The sequence below is a fragment of the Phasianus colchicus genome, chromosome 7 (genome assembly GCF_987193195.1).
Source record: "Phasianus colchicus chromosome 7, bPhaCol1.hap1.1, whole genome shotgun sequence".
Taxonomy (NCBI): domain Eukaryota; kingdom Metazoa; phylum Chordata; class Aves; order Galliformes; family Phasianidae; genus Phasianus; species Phasianus colchicus.
The window spans coordinates 23,312,564-23,328,191 of NC_143442.1; the positions used below are offsets into that span (position 1 = coordinate 23,312,564).

The window sequence follows — 15,628 nt, forward strand, 5'->3', positions numbered from 1 at the left end:
ATTTAATCCATTTAATGCTTACAGCATTTAACTGCTCAAGAGCAATGTCCCATCCCAAATTGCCTTGACATGGGTCTACATAGCATTCAGTTCTTCATCTGCAGAAACATCTGCAGGCTCTGGGTAAAGTTTCACACAGTGGAACTACTGACATATTATGTTCAACTTGCCATATTCTATGAAGTTCTGCACTGCTCTGTACAAAAAAAAAAAAAAAAAAAAAACAACACATCCTGGCTTTCTTATATTTTAAATTTGACATACTTATTTTTGCATGCATATTCTATGTGTGGATAGTTTCTGACCTTGAAACGGTTCAAAAGGTCATATCGGGTGAACAGCTCATACATCATAAATTTCAGACTGTGTTCTCCACTTGCTTCATTTAGGGCAAATACGTCAAAAGACCATTTATCAACATCCTGTACATGTGGGGAAAAGAAAAAGAACATCATAAAGTTTCAGTTCAAGTTTTCCAGCTAATCACTGGAAAAGACATTTTGGGATTTTTAGGGGAGAAGAAAGGGGAAGAAATCAATGTGTTGGGCTTTTTGGTTTTTTGTTTTTGTTTTTTTTTTGTTTGGTTGAGTTTTTTTGGTCCAGTTCTTTCAAACTCTCCTTGTAGATAACATCTTAATGACTATTTCAATATTAATGACAAAGATTATTGTGCCAGTTATTAATAAAATACTTGTAACATGTCCTATGCAACTTTGTATGCTTCAAATCAAAGTCCTTAATCCTTCATATTTAACGTTTGGTGTAAAATTTTTCTGTAAAACTCGACTAAGCTAACGTGAATAGCCATCCTTTAAATAGGCTTCTATGCAGTGTTGTTAACCATAGAGCCATACAGTGATTTGTAAATAATACAATAATGCCAGGCTCTTAGGAGAAAATGTGAAGCTCTACATTCTTTCTCGGGGTATATCATTCTTTTTTGCATACGTAGCCATAGTAATTATACTATTATAAGAGACTGACTTTTAGGTAAACTATAGTGTTGCCTTAAATTCACAGAAATACTGCACTTGTTCCATAAGCCGCAATTTCTTTCATTATCTCTCTCCCAGTATGACTTTCTTTTCTTTCCTAAAAAGAAAACAAATGCTGCTGCCTGAGATACTGATTACCATACTGGTGGGAGCTGACACAATCACAACTGTCACATTTTTATTAAAATTTCTATGCCAGTTTTATACTCTTGCTCTAGTAACACCTAAATGAAATCACAACAAAACAGTAAAACAAAAACCAGAATCATATGCTATTTTTGAATTTTGAACTATTAAATTGCTCTGTTCTGTGTGTTCACTTCTGCAGTACTAAATGTGTCTGGGGTATATTCAGTAGAAAAATTTATTTAATCCTAAAATTCACTAGAAATAAGTACTAATACAAATTTCACAACAATTAAAGTTATTTCACCTTAAATGTTACAATCACTTCTGCTGGGTAAGCCAAACCAACCATGCTAGAAGTTCTCCGGTACATCCTAAAAGAACAAATAAAATATCCAGTAAGAGTATTTCATTAAAAAGTATTGTAACAATTTCTTGTTTTGTTTAGGCTTCTTTCATGATCCATGAAAATAATACCAGGCTACTTGAGGGTCTGGTCTCAAAGATGACATAAGCATTTTTTATTAACTTATGAGAAAAGCCCCTTTGATGGTGGATTACTGTTGTATGTTTCTGTAATATTTGGCACACATCTTCATGTAGAAGATTCCAAGCCTTAAAATCCATTCTTAGAATTTTCCAAAGTCTGGAAATTTCATTACAAATGTAGAGGTTTTATCCGGGTTTCTATAAAGAAACATACAAAGATACAGAATTTGAATCCCAAAACCTGTCTCAAAGACTTGATTCAGGCTCATCCCACCATTTACAATAGACTCTGTGGTTAAATGTAATACTTGCCACAGTAAGCTCACAGAGCTCTCACCTTTCTACAAAAATCCCAGCCTGTACAGCATGCACAATGCTTCGAAATTTGGGCTTTTCTTCAGGTCTCCTCTTCACTATTCCCATTTCCCTCGTGAATGTAGAAGCCAACCAGTCTCGCACTTCCAGCGGGACCGAATCCGACTGGATGTCCGAAAGTTCATCCTCAGTGTCCAGAAGCCTCCTACAAAAAATTAATAAAAATTAACTGAGAATATTGTGGACAGAAGCAAAAGGAGTATGGACATACAAACAGCTATCAAAACTTCATTTAATAGAAGCAAATGTTGTCTGCAGAATTAACTCAGTGCATTACCAAAGGTCCTCTCTGATAGACATGCCAAGGCCTCAAGGAAGGCAGCGCAGCAAGTGGCTTCCCTTCTTCCCCTGTTCACATCCTACAGTGTATAAGTTGCTCAAAAAAATATTCAAGGAAAGGTAAGTAAAAGTTTTCCACATACATGTCACAGCTTTGGTGGACTGAAATGTAACAATGAGTTATAAAATCCTGAGAAGAGGTTTAAAAGAGTGACTGACATGAACACCTAGAAAAAGAGGTATAACAAATAACACCAGTGATCAATCTAAACCATCCTCCAAAATGATACAAAAATTTACATGCAAAACAAATTATAATATGTAACAACTCTATAGTGAATGGGTTTTGATGAACATCCAGTATATGTGTTCACTGCATTATTCCATTGCTATAAAAGCATTAATGAGAATGAAATTCTCCTGTTTTGAGATCAGTACTCCTATTGAAGGGTTGGTATAAAATCATAACAATATTATTAAAAAACTGGACTACAAGTCACTGGTCAAGATCTCAAATCATTTAAATGGTTAGAAAAGCTATGTATACCTAACATAGCAGGATAGAAAAAGTCTTTCAAAGGAACTTCACTTAAACAGAATCAGAGATCGATTTAGTTAGAAAAAATTACAATATTCTCCTAAAACAGAGTCAACATTCAACAGTCAAATTCTACAATTCTACAGATCTACCAGAAGTAGGATCACTTTTTTCTTGCTATTACTCACCCACATCACTCAGTCCTCTGGGGTTTTTCTAGAAATAAATCACCTTTTTATTCTCATAATAAGTTTTCCTTCATCAATTGTTCAAGAAACTCCAGAGGCAGGATGATTTGAACATATGCAAAGCATGCCAACCTTTAAAAACATTTTATTAAAACTAGTACCAATTGAATTCCAGACATGATCTGATTAGATATATTTATTTCTCTGGAGATGTCTTTCTGAAACTGCTCAGGTCTCCATGAATTGGACACAAAGCAATGGTGGACAAAGTATTTTTGATTGTGAATTGCTTATATATAACTCCTGATTCTCCCTCCTTTTTGTGCACTCCTTCCTCATATATTCATATTTCTTCATCACCGTTTGAAATCCTTGCCTAATCTAGGTCTTCTATGGCATATTGAGGAACTGAACAAAAACACAGACGATGAGAAAAACCCTGAATACAGTACACTTCAAAGGAACCCGCACAGAAATCTAATATTACCTGAGGGATTAGAGGGTGGTGTTTAGTAGGAAAAACGATGCAAGACATGTTACGTAAATTATTTGAGAACACTGGAGTATCACATATTTGTGCTCATCTGCCCTATTCTCAATTTCAACAGCTCATCTGGTTGGCAGGACATTTTGTGGGACTTCTCAACCAGGATTTAAAAAAAAAAAAAGAAATCCATAAAGTTCTCCCCACAACAACACTGCTTACTGAAAGAACAGTGATTCCTACTTTTTAGGGATACAAAATTGTCAGATTACAAACACAGAACACAAGAGGAGCAGAACAGACGAGGATGGTGCAGTTTTTCTGGCAGTGGGGAACTGGTCAGAAGTGACCAGAAGTTAACCAGTTTAATCTGGAGGAGAAGGATTTGTGCAGAAGAAAGGACTCGGGCAAATCATCTTGCAAACCTGAACCAGGGCTGAGGCTGCCAAGAAGTCAAAAGCTATAGACTGATTTTATTTCCCAAATTAAAAACTGTTATAGTCCACTGAAATCTCTACTAGAATAAAACCATTCATAAATATCCTGTATACTTCATAAATATGAACTTCATAAATATGAAGTATACATTAAATATCCTGGACAGATGGTTACTTCTAAAAGTTTGTGGTTTTTTTTTCTCAGGATTGGCATTTGATGTAGTATGAACAGGAATACGCCTTATAATTTCTAAAACATTTTTCTAATTATTCAAAAGACAAGAAATTATTCTAGCAAGAAAAAGACCATTGGCAGAGTCTGCTGCAGGAATAATCCACATCTTCTGTGTAGCACAAAGAACACTACGCTAGTTTGCTGTAGTCTGGTGTAGATGTGAATTTGGGACCACATCCCGAACCAGTGGAATATGAATTATGGCTAGCAAGACACACTTCAGTTTCTCTAACACTTTTAAACATTCATTTGTAAAGCAGGAGGATTATTCAGTCTGTATATGATAATGAAAGGAGTTACTTTATGAAGACTGAACAGAGAAATCAGAATTTGAAGAAAGTGTTTATTCAATCGAGATCTTTTGTTTGGTTTCTTGAACGCTCCAGGTTTTTTCATGACACCAATCCTTTGTAATGAGAGGTGACTGAACTACGTTTTATGAGAGTGACAGGTTAAGTGTCTCTGGTTCCCACTCATGTAAGGAAGAAAGGCAACTGTAACACAGAATGATGTTGTAAACACAGTCCTTTGTACCAGCTCCTACAGATCCTTGGATTAGAACACATTCAACATATTACCTTAATCACTTCTCAGTGATAATTACTTTCTTTCAGAAGCTTGAATGAAACAGCATTTAAGGAGAGGAAGCATGGAGTAGTAATTGTCTATTTTCTGCGAGTCTGTACATCTTCCTGACCTTTTGAATAATACAATTTACATAGGGAAAAATTATCCATGGCATGTGCATTGCTAGAACTGGCCTATGAACAAATTCACTAATGACTGTCATTATTCAGTAATTAGAGGGGCAGGACTCACATACAAGTCTACACACAGTAGAAAAAAAGGATGGTTAGATAGATCTATAATTTGATGGTAATTTTGTTCAGGAAATAAAGTAGAATATATATTGCACTATATAAACTACACTTAATTATCACAAATTGTTAGAATCCAATATTGAAATAATTTCTTAGTTTGTTACTTTTGTCTACATGTATTCATCCACTTTGACTAAAAAAGAAACTATGTTCCATTACATTTCCACAGGTGTGGATAGCATACGTACTCCATCTTGCAGATTCTGTAAAATATATATTCAGTTGTTCATCTTTTTATACTTTATTTAGTGATTATGAAAACACTTTGAGTGTTGATTGATGTGTATATAATGTGTTTCACAAATGTCTGCCTTGTGACATAAGGACTTCATATTGTTTTATCAGTACTTTTACTGACTTGCAAAATGCACACACAAATTTTACTAAAAGTAAAACAAAGAACTACCAGCAAAAGCATCAAAAATCAGAGATATTAACAAGAAGTACTAACAAGAAGTATTTCACCACTTACTCTATATAAGTAGTAAAAATTAGCTTTTAGCTTTTACATACAGCTAGAATGAGGTTTTGATTTTGATGCTTTTTTTTTTTTTTTTTTTTTTTTGACACAGATATTGGTTTTGTATTGAAGCAAATGCTTCAATTTAGATTCTGACCAAGATTCTAAGCATGTAAATCATTGAAGTAAACATACCAAGAAGATGATCAAGCCCATTTTCCTACACATCTGTGTCTCTTACTGTCTCTTCCGTTGCTCAAAACTTAACAGAAACAAAGGCTGGCTCTTTCAGAAGGCTTATGATCATATCACTATCACTTCTGTGCAACCACTGAGCATTCCCTTCATTGCTTTGAACAAGTTTTACAATTCAACATTTTCTATAACTACTGGGAAAAAAAGTTATAGTCAGAAGTGGATGTTGAGAATATTTTTATTCCTGAGCACTTATATTACTGGCCTTTTAATGTGTATTTGCTTAGAACTGACAGCTTACAAGAGCTTCAATAAAATCAGTGACTCAATAGGCAGTTACTGGTGTTTGGGTTTTGTATATTGAAAGTTATTCTTCAGATAAAAGGAAAAAATATATTTATAAATTCTCATTCTGCAATTCTATTATTATTAGAATTCTTGCTCTAAACTTCTGCTTCATGAATCACAGGTGAATGTAAATTATTTTTAGAGGAAATTATTTGGGATGCCTTTACGTTAAAAAAGAGAAGAAAAAAATTAAATAGTACCAGAAGATGAGGTCAAGACAGAGATAAACATTGTTAAACCACTGATCTTCTTGCCAAATAGTGCAGAGTTTTTTGTAAGCTTTCGCAATATAAAACTTTGCATATGTTCAAAAATGCCATTGGATAAATTGATGAAGAAAATAATAAGTGATCTCAGCTGCTAAATAGAAGGATAGAAGATAGTTTAGGAACTATTTGGAATGGAGCGGTTGCAAGATCCATTGTCTCATTCCCCAAACCAACCTGACTGAAGTGCTGAGATGGTTGGCATTGGCATTTACTTTCTGTGTTAGAGTTACGCAGCTGTTCTCATAAGTCAGCCTGAAAGCAAAACTGTAGTAAGGCAAATACCACTGAACTGCAAACCATGACCTCCAGTTCAAATTAAACTTCAGTTTAATAAACCACATATTAATTTACCAAGGCACATAATTTAGCTTTTTCTCCACTAAACTTAAAAATGCTAATAAATGAATACAGCAGACCAACAAAAAACACTTTACCTGCGGTATACTTGGATTTGGCTCAAACACTTCCTAACTAAGACCATCACCCTGACAACAAATTGGAGGCTGAAGATGTGGTTGAGTGGAGGGAGCCCTGCGGAGACAGGACAGCCTTGCTCTGTCCCAGACTCCCATTTGCAGCAGTTTAGACTGCAAACTCGTCCACTGCAAACTCGTTGCGAACTTACTGACAAACTTGTGATGGCAAACCCCTTGTGAAAGGAAGCCAAAGAGAAGTTCCCCAGGGCTTTGAGACTTCAATACTTCAAAGCTTCCAGACAAGCACTCTCACAGACGGAGGACCTCCCTATTGGCTGGACAAATACTGGAACCCAGACTGGTCATGTCTTTGTCTGTCTGTCTCTGCCTCTTCACACTCCACCCTCCATGTCTCTCCTTTCTTTTTCCCTTGTAAAGTTGTTAAGTAATACAAGGTTTATTTGAATTTCTTATAAAATCACATAGTTTAGCTGTGCAGCTTAGGCAGATATAGTTGTAAGAGTGCCAATACTTTTAAGATAATTGTAGTACAGAGATTCTCATTAAAATTAATGACTGTGTTTGGACCTTAACCTAACAAGGGGGATTTGCAAATCTGGTCACCACACACTCTCTTCACAGGTGGCTTGTGATAATGAAGAAAAATGCTCTAATGCAATGTGTGCCACAGAAAGTACTTTTTCTTCAACATAAAGTCAGAATTTCAGGGTTACATACACTTATTTTGCCCATATATCATTAGCCTATTAAGTAGATGCAATATGTGGAAGAGAGATGTGTGGGAAGAAGAGGGGGAGGCTTAGGTTATTTAATTCTATTCATTCCATGAGTGGAGCTCCCATTGACAGTTGTGGGAATATGTAAGATATGGCCCATGGCAGTTCAGCTTAGCAGTCAATTAATATTGCAGCCATAGAAACTAATAACCTGATTTTCTTGTCATAGTACTGTGTTTTTCTATCAAAAGTAATTCTTCAAAATTTAAGCAGTGATCATTTCAAGCTCTTTTTTCATTTAATTAGAATTTTAAATATAGTAATGGACGAGTCAGAAGTATATTTATTTTCCCTTAGGAATATATCAAATGTACCATGGAGGAGAAGATGGAAAAGCAAATTAAAAAATAGAAAAATTAGATAATACCCGAGGAGGAAAAAAAAACCACACCAGTGCCAATCAGTCATTCTACTTAACCGAGATGGTGAAAGATTTCAAAGAACACAGATGAGCATTATGTGATCCAGGGAAAGGATGAGAGAAGGAGGTATTAGCTCTTTACCGCTTAGCTAATTAATCAAGCTAATGATCTAGCCAGTAAATTGACCAAACTCCTCTTCTAGGTCTAGAAACAGAAGCTAAAGAATTTATAGCCCAAATAAACAATTCACATTTTTCCCAATTATTTGTGTCTCACTATCTTAATGAATGAGTGTGAATCAATATCTTGAATCAGTATTTACATCCTCATAGGATGGTACAATTTCCACTTACTTTCAGTAAAAGATTAACTTGGGTACCACTGAAGATTAAGCAAACAGCAAAAATGACTGTGGTCCATTATAGGTATATAAAAGTCTTTTAAAATAAGTAATGAATTAATCAACATGTTGCACATTTAAAATATTTAGCATATTCTTCAAAACAACTTGTCCTCAGATTTAGAAATTCAAATTAATTAACTATTAATTAATTACAATGAACGCCAAAGACTCTGGATGAGATACAATTATTATGAAAGCAGGTAACTTATGGGTGTAGGGCCTTCATCACTGGAAATATTCAATTTTTGATAGGTACTGCCTTTCAACTATCTTTTCTATACAGAAATGCAGACCTAGACATCAAATAGTCTTAAAATTCAGGTCATGATATCCATTATTTAAAAAAAATAGAATTTTTCAGGAGTATATCTGTTACTTTATATATTTTCCTGGTTTTGATCAATCGCTTTAATTCCAGAAGCTCTGTAGAACAGGGCCTATTGCAGGGCATGACTCTCAAATAAATTGACATCAATCACTTTGAGATATAAATATTCAATAACTTTCTGAAAATGCAGTCAGGCCATTTATTTAATGGCTGAACTGATCTGCAGAATTTTAGTCAAAGTTAACAGATTGTCAATAACTTCAGATTTTATACATACACGTAATTTTGATGCTGTTTTAAGTTTCCCTTTCAGAAAAGCCTTTGGTTAGTACAAAAGCCTTTGGAGGTTTATTTTAAATTTTACACAGCAGGAATACACTGAATTACTCTCAGCACAATAAGCTTTTTTTCTCAGTGATTTCTAAATATCACTTATAAAATCACTTAATAGATGAACTGAATAATTTTCTTCATATGACATATTTATTAATGACAAAGCAATGTATATTTAATGATGGACTGGATACGGAGCAATACACACTCATAGCAAGCTTGTTGGATCTTGAATACTGAAGACTGTGATTTAACTTCACGCTTAAATAATTGTCCCTTTCAATTTCCCCTCCACTAAGTAATCTCAGACAGGAGTCATAAAGCCCAGTTTTTTTCATCTGGCAAATAATTACCAAATAGGGCATCCCATTCCACTTGTTTTATCCTTGTAACAGTAGACTGATTACGATTCATAAAGTCAACTGGATTTGGTACACTACCTGTGAGTGGGACTGGAAGGCAAACAGCCCTGTAATGTCAAGCGACCAGCTCCTGCTGTGAGATGCTAAGCAGCAGATGCTCTATGCTGATTTAGTGGTAGCTTAGAGCCTTTTAACGCTAATGTGAAATATGACTTGTGAAAATGAAATAATAAAGAAATGAATAAGATGGAGCCTTCTCTGAGTTTCATTCTTATTTAAAATACAGAGAAGCTGCTAAATCCATATCAATGGTCACAACAAAGTGAAAAAAGACACAAGGGTTTCAAATAAGTATCCAAGTCATTTATTTTGGGAAATATTAATTACTAGTCTCAGACAGAGCAGCTGCCATGGGCTCAGTCTGTTGCAGGACTGAGAACAGGCAACAGCCTCTTCCTGCTTGCAAACGTAACCAAAGCTGTGCGCTGAATTGGCTACACTGACTGTTCCTCACCTTAGAATCTCCAGGAAGCGGGGGAGAATGTCACTGATTTACTGGGCTGCTGCATTCATAAGCTCCATTCATGGTCTTACCACGCAGAGCTCTGTGAGCACCAGCAACTAGCCAAAATTGGACTCCTCTCGTCTCCTTTAGATTCCACATGACAGATACACAAGTGTGTGTTCCCATCATAAATACTTCTGTGGTGTGTTCTCAGGGGACACGTAGATGTTTGGTGATGTTGTTAAGTCTAACTCTTGCAAGTGACACAGTCACTGTTTAGAGCTTTTCCCTGCTTTAAGGATGGCAGCAGCAGAAATACTTGGTGCATTACTGGAGCAGTGCACCGGAAATTCAGTATGGTCTTAGGTGTGTAGTGCAACTGCAGACACAAAGACTGGATTTAATGACCTCCTGTTTCACTAAGTTTATACATATCTGAATGCAAACATTTTTAAATAAGGGGTTTTTCCTCAAAAAGACTGCTGTGTTTACTTTATGGTATCATTGAAATACCTCCAGCACTTCCAGATCTCTCATGCAAACAGATGACATGTATTATTACAACACCACTTACCCTTAATGAGATTTCCTTTCTGCCTCAAGAATGTGGCAATGACTGGTATTTGTTATTTTTTCTTGATGAATCGAACAAAGATGCTCAAAGCAATTGCTAGCTATATAAAAGACATTCATATACTACTGAAATGTGAACTCATCTAAGTCAGAAGTTTTCAAAAGGTTGAAGTCTTTTAGAAGGGTATTATACAGTATAAAACTAGCTCATATCTATGTATGGAATTGAAAAAACACAGATAAATATCTTCCTGAAATCAAGTCTATTTTCTAAAATATTAAAGCAGATAAAGTGTAAAAATAAAACTTTTAATAGGAAAAAAAAATTCTGACTTTATCCAGAGCAACTTAAAGACATTTTCCATAGTAAGTTTAAATTTTCAGGGTTTTTTGGCTTTCAAATGCTTTTTTTTCTTAATTTTGTCATTTCCATCTACATTTTACTTGACTTATTTTCTTCTCACTTAGCACAAATGAAGAGCTGTGTTTACAAGGAACAGAACAGCTGTCCTCACTGGATTATCAGGCTGTATTTATTTCCTGTTCGACTCTAAAAATCCTTCTTCCACTACCTCAAGCCAAGTGTCAGGTACAAACAGAGAAAATTCTGCAAGACTTGTCAGAATTATTTATAACACCTATTGAGTAAGTCTGAACTTCTTCCACAGAGATCTTCTGAGGGGCTGGAACAGTGAGAGGTTTACTGATTATTTTTAGCTGACACTGAGCCTCTGCTCCAGTGACCAAAGTGCTAGTTTTCTTTCAAGGAAGTGTCTTGTGTGGTTTACAGTTATTGAGTACTGACAGATGCAGCAGTCCTAAAAAGTGTTTGATAAATAAGCTTGTTAATTAACATGGAGCCACGGATAATTAAGCTCAGAGAAAAGCAGCACTTACATATATCTGATTTCTCTCCATTTTCCAACTTCCCATCAGCTCAGAATCTTTCCTACAGGATACTGAAAATCACTACTCCAAATCAATTTTTCGTAATTTGGGGCTGCTATTTCTACTATCTGGCTAGTTCCAAAGGAGCCTGTCTCAGGACACTGTAATTAAAACCTGTTGTGTTACCTCTCTGCCTTTTCACCAACCCAACTGCATATATTTTTAGAAAGAGCTTGTATGGATATAAGTATGTGTACCCAGTTTTTAAAAATGCTGTATTATCCTCAGATCAGAGGCCACAGCAGAGAGTAACAGAACAGCAGAGAAGCAAAGTAAGAGGACCTGAGGAAGGTGCTCCTTACTCAACTAAAGAGTTGGAATTCTATAGCCCATTTCAAGCTGATGGTTGTATGCTAAATGAAAACTTAAGGCACTGCCAGTTTACACATATTTGCATGTCCACATACAACTTTATAAAACTGAAAGGCCTTTCAATCAAAATAAATCAACTCTCTCTCTGTTCACTTTTATTCCTAATCTGACTATAGAGATACCTTAGAGGACGCTCCCTCAACTGCTATCGAGTTCTGTCTCCCAGAAAATGAGGGAGGAAGAGAACATCACAGACAGGATCCAGCTTTAGGTGTCTGGTTGAAGCTGAGGTCTTCTTGGATATGTAAGCAGTGGTTTAGTAAAACACAAAATATGGCTCTTTTAATGTGAGTTGAGTACTCTGTACTGAACCTTTTGTCCTAAACCTGCAATACTTTGGATAACGAGACATCATTGCATTTTCTATACTGTAAATCAAATCTCAGGATTTTTTTTTTTTTCATGGGAAAGCGTCAGAATTTAGAACAGTAGTACAGATAATATTTTACAATGAAAAAGTGGAAACTCAGCCTGTACTCTTACCATAAATTTAACACAAGATCCAAACAGTGCACCATTCTAAATCTGAATCTAATGGAGACTACATTAGTCCAGAGACAGAAAATAAATTCAAAAATTATAAACCAAAATGGACAATATTCAATATAAGTACTAAACACTAAAAATAAGAGAATAAAAGTTGAAGAATTGGTTTCATTAAAGTTACTTCATTTTTAACTTTTACTCATGCCATAAGTAATGGCATGGGCAAGGAAAATTGCTTTACGTTTATTATACTTCAGAAAAATAGCTGTAGTTATGGGAGGAAATACATAATCCATATGCTTAATGTATATATACAGAGAGAAAATGATAACAAAATCTGGTAGGTCCATGAGCTCAGTTTGCAGTTGTGCTGGAGAAGTATTCAGTAAGTTACAACAAAACTAGACACCTGTCTCCGTTTTAATTAATTTCCTTTATGACTTATTATAATGAAAAATCATATTGTTCTGCAAAATACGGAATGTAACTAATAAATAAGATTTCAAGCTAGATATCAGGAAAAATTTCTTCTCAGAAAGAGTGATGAGGTATTGGAATGGGCTGCTCTGAAGTGGTGGAGGTGTTCAAGAAAAGGGTAGACGTGCACGGAGGGACATGGCTTAGTGGGCATGGGATGAAGGTTGGACATCCTGTGGTCTTTCCCAAACTTAATGATTTTCTTGGAAAACATCTAAATAATCACCGTTATGAGATCATAATGCTCCTAAGGTTAAGAAAATAGCCTGAGAATGACAAAAATCTTCTATACCACTATAAAACTAAGTACATTTATTTTCATTTGGGCAGTTTAATAATCCTGCCATTAAGTTCTATGAGGGCAATAAACTTATTTAAAGAGTTTCTTACAGTGAAAATAATGCACCTGCTGCTGCTGAAGTCTAAGCATTTTCAGGTGTACCAGATTTCTCTGCATATGAAATTTCTGTTAGTTTTCTTGATACTTCCACACGGAGCTAGAAAGACTGCATTCCTCATTATAGTGATTCTATTTGTTTCAATAAAGGCCTTATTTTAGAAAATAAATTCTTCACAGTCCTGGTGCTACTACTCAGAAAGAGCTCTGAGTACTGTACCCACTTAATCACAGTGCCTGGGAGGTGCATGGAAGGAGTAATTACATCCTTGCTCCCAACTGACTGTGCAGCTACGACACAGGTCCATGGTTGTTCATGCAAAATACATGAAGTTCTGTTCACTGGTGATTTTAGGGTATTGCACGATGTAGAGGTGAGAACCCAGATTTGCCAAAGCTTCCTGAGAACTTAAGCTGTGTCAACAGAATTTACTTTTAGATCTATTACTGGAAAATAAGATGTTATGGTGCTATTAAGGTAATACACGCTTGAAGAGAAGTGTGTTGATCATTTCTTTATAATCTCCCTAAGAAATTTTATCATTTAACTTCAAACTATTTTAAATCCACAAACCAGTCCTTGATACAATACAATACAAAGGGAGCTTGATTAACTTAAATCAATCAGCCAAACTGAAATAATTATATTCATAATGGTATATAAATGGAATTAACTACGACTCAGCTGCTCCGGAAGTCTCCTCACTTACCACAGTTTTATCACCTTTTACAGAACTGGACAGGCATTAACTCTAAGAGCAGGACACCAGCAGAAGTGATTTTGCTAGCCCAGGCTATAGTGCCATCTGGGAAAAACAGAGCATTGGTACCAACTTCATTTGCTATTGTTTTCATCCTTCTGTTTCCAAATGTTTATGCTTTCTATTGCCTAATAGTTGATGCTCCAAATTACAAACTAGCAAGGTTTGGTGTGTGAATCATACACATTAAAAGAAATGAAACTGGAAAAAGTTAGAGCTGCAGTTTACGCACAGTATCACATTTGCAGACTTCCAAGAAGAAAGAGAGGATGAGATAGCTAGGTCTGTGCAATAATTAGTATGATGGCAGACTTCCTAAATGTCAGATGGGACTGAGACTAGACATAGCATGCGTGCTCCAGCAGTATTGAAGAGGGTTTGGCAGACTGTTTTAGAAGAACATTCTGCTTAAAAAAAAAAAAAAAAAAAAAAAAAAAAAAAAAAAAGCATGTTGAAATAAAATGAAGTCAACCCACATTTAAAATGACTGCCATTAATACTGCCACTAACAATAAACAAATAATTAAATACTATAAAATAAATCACAACTTTTCATTAACTTATGCGTTAGTGGTCAGATTATAATACCCTGACTCATGTCTGTGAGCATTTCATTCCCAAACAGCTCATTTTTTCATGACATAGTCCTCAGTATGATTATCATGGTGTGACCTTTGTGTGGAAGAAAATCCATCATCCATCATTCAGAAATTTCTTATGACTTTGTACTGTGAACATCTGGCAAGTGAAGATGACAAAAACTAAGCAAACCCTCCAGATGATGGTTACACCTGATCTTTGGAATCTTAAGTGCTTTAACCTTGTCACTAAAAAACCTAAAAGCTACCCATTATTCTTCTGATTTGCAGAGATCTTCAGTTCACAACATTTACAACCGTATGCAAAGACTGGATTTGTAAAATGTAATTCCCCACTGCTCTTCCTTTTTTTAAACTAAAAGAGGGGAGGTTTAGATTAGACATAAGGAAGAAATTCTTTACTCAGAGGGTGGTGAGACACTGGCAGAGCTGCCCAGAGAATCTGTGGGTGTCCCATCTCTGGAGGCGCTCACGGCCAAATTGAGTGGGGCCCTGGGCAGTTGAGCTGGTGGGAGGCAGCCCTGGCATAGCAGGGAGGCTGGAACTATGTGATCTCTGATGTCCTTTCCAACTCAAACCATTCTATGATTCTATTCATGTCAGACTCACCTGGTTTCATCAATATAAACCGCCTCCAGCACAGATGCTGCATATTCAATGTTCTTTTTTAAATCCACCACATTGATGTCACCTTTCTCCAGTTGCTTCACTAAGCATCTTAATCTGTGGGAAAAAAAAATATATATATATATATGTCAGCACATTGCTTATTTCAAATTTTAGTAACAGCTTCTTCTATCTGGAATATTGGAAGCAATGCAATAGCCACTGTGAAGAAAGAGACCTTCAATGCATGTTCTGTCCTCTTTTTTTTTAATCCACTTTGAGAACACACATAACATAATTGTTCACACATAATTTTTCATTCTTTACAGCTTGTCAAATATGTAAGGTCCATTAAGAGTAAGAGGTCCAGTAAGTCAGAGAGGATTCACTAAGCATGATCATAGGTATTTTATATTAATTTGTGACACTGCTAGGATATTTAAGTCTCCAGTTGTGTTTAAACACTAATAAAGCTTTGCAAGTTTTCATACATGGTCTTTCCTTGCTTAAAAGTTAGGTTATATTTTTAATATCCACGACACATGGACTTTCCTTCATTTTAATAACTTTATTTTTATTTTGGCCTCCAGTATATTTTTGCTGC

At 35.5% G+C, this 15,628-nt stretch overlaps 1 protein-coding gene across 11 annotated transcripts in view; it reads right to left on the reverse strand.

Moving 5' to 3' along the window:
• PDE1A (phosphodiesterase 1A) overlaps positions 1-15,628 on the reverse strand; it is a 206,735-nt gene that overhangs the window by 43,611 nt on the left and 147,496 nt on the right. For all 11 annotated transcript variants that reach the window (XM_090144147.1, XM_090144143.1, XM_090144144.1 and 8 more), the window contains 4 exons: positions 15,028-15,141; positions 1,948-2,130; positions 1,429-1,495; positions 306-422 (listed from right to left, as the gene is read on the reverse strand). In XM_090144147.1, the coding sequence (XP_090000273.1) occupies positions 306-422; positions 1,429-1,495; positions 1,948-2,033 (270 nt within the window). In that variant the 5' untranslated portion in view covers positions 2,034-2,130; positions 15,028-15,141. The remainder of the gene's footprint in view (positions 1-305; positions 423-1,428; positions 1,496-1,947; positions 2,131-15,027; positions 15,142-15,628) is intronic.